At 44.4% G+C, this 4,700-nt stretch overlaps 1 protein-coding gene across 1 annotated transcript; it reads left to right on the top strand.

Annotated features, from left to right (window-relative positions):
* Window positions 1-232: 232 nt before the first annotated feature.
* Window positions 233-1,222, top strand: GPR119 (G protein-coupled receptor 119). The gene has a single exon (XM_056107764.1). It carries the CDS (start codon window positions 233-235, stop codon window positions 1,220-1,222), a length of 990 nt encoding a protein of 329 aa, XP_055963739.1.
* Window positions 1,223-4,700: the final 3,478 nt, after the last annotated feature.

Raw genomic sequence — 4,700 nt, 5'->3', positions numbered from 1 at the left:
CAGAGGATATATGCCCTTTGATTGCTGCCTTCAGAGAGCTGGAGAGGCAAGAGGCTGAGGAGTGAAAAGGAGACGGCGAATAATTCTAAATGACCAGTGGGATTCCAAAGATGGCAAGCTGCCAGCCTAAATGTCCAGAGAAGAACAGAACTGTGCCACAGCCCTGAGCCCACAGCTCCTTCAGCCCTTGGGAATTTGAGCTAACTAAGTGGGAATCATGCCTCTTCAGGACATGGAGTCATCGTTCCCATTTGGAGTGACCCTCGCTGTCCTATCCTCGCTCATCATTGCAGCTAATTCAGTAGTGGCTGTGGCTGTGCTGTTTTTGATCCACAAGAATGATGGCGTGAGTCTCTGTTTCACCTTGAACCTGGCTGTGGCTGACGCTGTGCTTGGTGTAGCCATCTCTGGCCTGGTGACAGATCAGCTCACCAGCCCCACCCGGCCCACACAGAAGACCCTCTGCAGCCTTCGGATGGCATTTATCACTTCCTCGGCAACTGCCTCTGTCCTTACAGTCATGCTGATTGCTTTTGACAGGTACCTTGCCATCAAGCAGCCCCTCCGCTACTTCCAGATCATGAATGGGTTTGTGGCTGGGGCCTGCATTGCCGGGCTTTGGTTGTTCTCTTATCTGATTGGTTTCCTCCCATTTGTAGTCCCTGTATTCCAGCAGACCACCTACCAAGGACCCTGCAGCTTCTTCTCTGTCTTTCACCCGGTCTATGTACTGACCCTCTTCTGTGCTGGCTTCTTCCCAGCCCTGATCATCTTTGTCTTCCTCTACTGTGACATGCTCAAGATTGCCTCTGTGCATAGTCAACAGATCCGAAAGATGGAGCACGCAGGAGTCATGGCTGGAGCTTACAGGCCCTCACGAACTCCCAACGACTTCAAGGCCATCCGCACTGTCACTGTTCTAATTGGAAGCTTCATTCTGTCCTGGACTCCATTCCTAATCACGGGCATTGTGCAAGTGGCTTGCCAGGAGTGCCACCTCTACATAGTGTTGGAACGGTACCTGTGGCTGCTCGGTGTGGGCAACTCTCTACTCAACCCACTGTTCTATGCCTATTGGCAGAAGGAGGTGAGGCAGCAGCTCTACCAGATGGTTGTAGGAATCAAGAAAGGGCTTGCCTCACTGCTTCTCTTCCTCTCAGCCAGCGATCGTGCCCCAGAAGGACCCAGAGGAAGCTCCTGTCATATCGCAACTATCTCCTAGCCTCATTGCTGAGAAATACGGTAAGGGCAGAGAGTTTCAAAGAAACTCTCCCTCCCTTTCCTGCCCTCCCAGGCCCACTCTGAACCGGGAGATCATATGGAGCTAGTGGAATAAGAACACTTACTTCAGGCTATTTACCCCACCCAATCCCATTGTTTGTTTCCCCAAGTAAATGAGGTAAGATGCTTTCTCCTTGAATCACTTTTCCCACTTAAACATTTCTCTCTCTCTTTTCTCTGTCCCTGTCTTTCTTTTGCAATATACCCGATTCTCCTATACTGGTATACTCAAAGTAGTATTTCTCAACCAGGGGTATATGGCCTCCTGTTTCTTTCCAGGATATTACAAGATGAGCACAGGTGAAAATTATATTAGTGGGGGAGGGGGTGAGCAAAACACGAGACTCTAGGACCAACTAGTAGGCCAGGGGGCCAAAAGGACAGAAACAAGGTCGAAAGGAATTAACAGTCTGAAAAAGATCAAGAAACACTGACTTAAAATAGGAAAGGACCACGGGAAAAATGCTTAAAATCAAGCCCTGGAGCCAGAGAGATAGGATAGTACAGGAGGTAGGGGTTTGCCTTACATGTTATCAATTCTGGCTTGAAACCCCAGTACTATTTTTTTTGTTTTGGGGTCTCACCCGGTGATGCTCAGGGTTTACTCCTGGCTCTGTGCTCAGGGGACCATATGAGATGCCAAGGGTAGAACCCAAGTTGGCCACATGCAAGGCAAAAATGCCTTACCAGCTCTATTTTCTTTCTGGCCCCAACCCCAGCACCACATATGCCCCCCCATCCATCGCCAGGAGTACCTCCTTAGCACAGTGAAGAGTAAGTCCTAAGCATTACTGGGTGTGGCCCAAAAATTTTCAAAAAATACAAAACTACTTTTCCTCCCCCAAAATCCTTGATAAAAAACTAAAATACTTTATAATCAAATTCTATCTTTGTCAATAGTAGAATACCACCGTCCAATAGAAATACAGTACAATCCACATAAAACATATGTTGTAGCAGCCATGTCAAAAAGGTTTTAAAATAAGGAAATAAAAAGCAATAAGCAAAGGGACAAAGGTAATGTGTTACTTCCTTTAACCCAAAATACTCAAAATATTATTTTGACATTCAACACTTCATACAAAATCATTACAATTTTTGTCACACTAAATCTTCATAATATGGTATATATTACAGAACATCTCAATTCAAACTAGCCATATTTCAAATTTTGAACAGCCACATGTGGCCATGTTAAGCAACAAAGCACCAAGGAAATGAAGGTTTCCTCTTTTAAATCATTTACTATGGTGATCACTTTGTAAAGTGGGGAGTACCACCCTCCATGATTAAATCATAGATGTATCTGGATACATAGATGTCACTGTCACTGTCCTCCCGTTGTTCATCGATTTGCTTGAGCGGGCCCAGTAACATCTCATTGTGAGACTTGTTACTGTGTTTGAATATCAAATACATCATGGGTAGCTTGCCAGGCTTTGCCATGCGGGCGAGATACTCTCGGTTAAAAAAAATAGCTGTATCTGGATAAAACGTAGGAACCAGGATTAGGGTCCAAGTTTGTTTCCGCACTGGTGATTTAAAAAAGAGTGTTTCTTTAAGAAATAGCTGACTTTGTGATTATCACTGCTCCCGTTTCAGTCTCTAAAATACTAGGTTGTGTACCTTCCGTCAGTTGTCCCATATGTCACTGGTAGCTACTTGCTGATGTCAATGCTGAAGTACAAATTCTAAGTAATTAGGAGGGAGGAAAGGGCAAAGGAATAGAGAAAATGGTACAAGTGTAGGCACAGCCAAACTTAGCACAGTGAACCCACTTTGCTCTGCAGTTTAACCTTCTTCCATGTACTCCCAATTTTGCATTTTCCTAAGAAACTAAGTTACATAAGATGCACTATAGCACTGTAGCACTGTCCTCCTATTGTCCATCGATTTGCTCAAGCAGGTCCAGTAACATCTCCATAGTGAGACTTGTTACTGTGTTTGGTATATCGAATATGTCACGGGTAGCTTGCCAGGCTTTATCATGCAGGCGAGACACTCTAGGTAGCTTGCTGGGCTCTCTGAGAGGGGCGGAGGAAACGAACCTGGGCCAACCAGGTCGGCCATGTGCAAGGCAAACGCCCTACCCGATGTGCTATCGCTCCAGCCCATAAGATGATGCCACCAAAATGTCAGAGGAGATCAGTTGCAGAACTTGTGCTCTATCCTACTTTCTGTGGGTATAGAAAATGTCTTCACATTTCAGAACTATGTTTAGTCTTCCACAGGCAACTCTGGCAGCATACATTCAAGAACAGGGTGGGGAAGGAACCTAGTAATTGTTATCAGCCTTCCAAAGTTTCCCTGCAATCCTTGTTTTTTTTTTTTTTTTTGCTTTTGGGCCACAACCAGTGATTCTCAGGGCTCACTCCTGGCACTGCACTCAAGAATCACTCCTGGGAGGGATCAGGGATTCATATAGGGTGTTGGGGATTGAATCTGAGTCGGCTGCATGCTAGGCAAATGTCCTACTCACTGCACTATTGCTCTGGCCCCAGCAATCCTTTCTTTAACCTCCTGATTTCCACAAAGTTTTTCTCTTAAGGCCCTAAACTAGATATCTCCCTAGAAAGCTGCTGAGTGGATAACAAAAGAGGGCAAGAAACCAAAACAGTCTGGATTAATTTCTGTGATTTGGTGCCAAAACTACTTTGAAAGATCAACCCTATATGTCTCTTAAATGATGGTCTGTATATTCATATAAGTCCAATGCTTAATGGTTAATTCTAAGAGTCCTGTGAAAGTTTTCCATGCAAATCTCAAACAATAATGTTCAGAATCTGGATGGAATCCGGCCATCCTCTCCTTATAAAGGTGACACCATACCATGCTGCTTTTCACTTGGGTTTTAATTCCCTTTATTCTTAGATTCCTAGCTTACTTTCGTCAGTTTCTCTTAAGTTATTGTTCATCACTTTCAATTTCCATACTCTTGAAAATTACATCTACTCTTCACAGTCTGTCTTCAACCCAGGGACCTGTCTCTTTCTGATCCGTTCTAATACACATCAACTCTTTGGTAGATCTTTTGCAGTTGTTCTGCTTACCACTCTGGCCCAGAAGAGAACCAAGCTTGCCTTCACTATATAGTAGGCTTTAAGTTTCCACAACTGAAGAACTTTTTGGCTTTAAAGTGGATGCTGGAACCCAATATGCTGTGAAGTCCTGAGCATTCAGCAAGTACAAGTTATGCCATCAATAAGGCACACACTTGGACTCAGTTTTGAGTTACTGGGAATGAGATAAAAGTTACTGGGTTTAGAGGAAAAAATGAAGGCAGACTCAAACCAATGTCATCCTTACTGCTGGTTCCAAACTTAGTTTCCTAGGGTTACTACAAAGGACCAATCGTGCCAAGTTAGTACTAGCAAAATAGAAATTGGTTTAATAACAGGAGAAAGGGGGCTGGAGCAATA

The sequence above is a fragment of the Sorex fumeus genome, unplaced genomic scaffold, assembly GCF_029834395.1.
Source record: "Sorex fumeus unplaced genomic scaffold, SorFum_2.1 ptg000171l, whole genome shotgun sequence".
NCBI lineage: Eukaryota > Metazoa > Chordata > Mammalia > Eulipotyphla > Soricidae > Sorex > Sorex fumeus.
The sequence above is the reverse complement of the archived record's forward strand: the minus strand, read 5'-3'. Positions and strand labels throughout refer to the sequence as shown.

Excerpts from the sequence above, each read along its gene's own strand:
- GPR119 (XM_056107764.1), top strand. The coding sequence starts at position 233 with ATGGAGTCATCGTTCCCATTTGGAGTGACCCTCGCTGTCCTATCCTCG.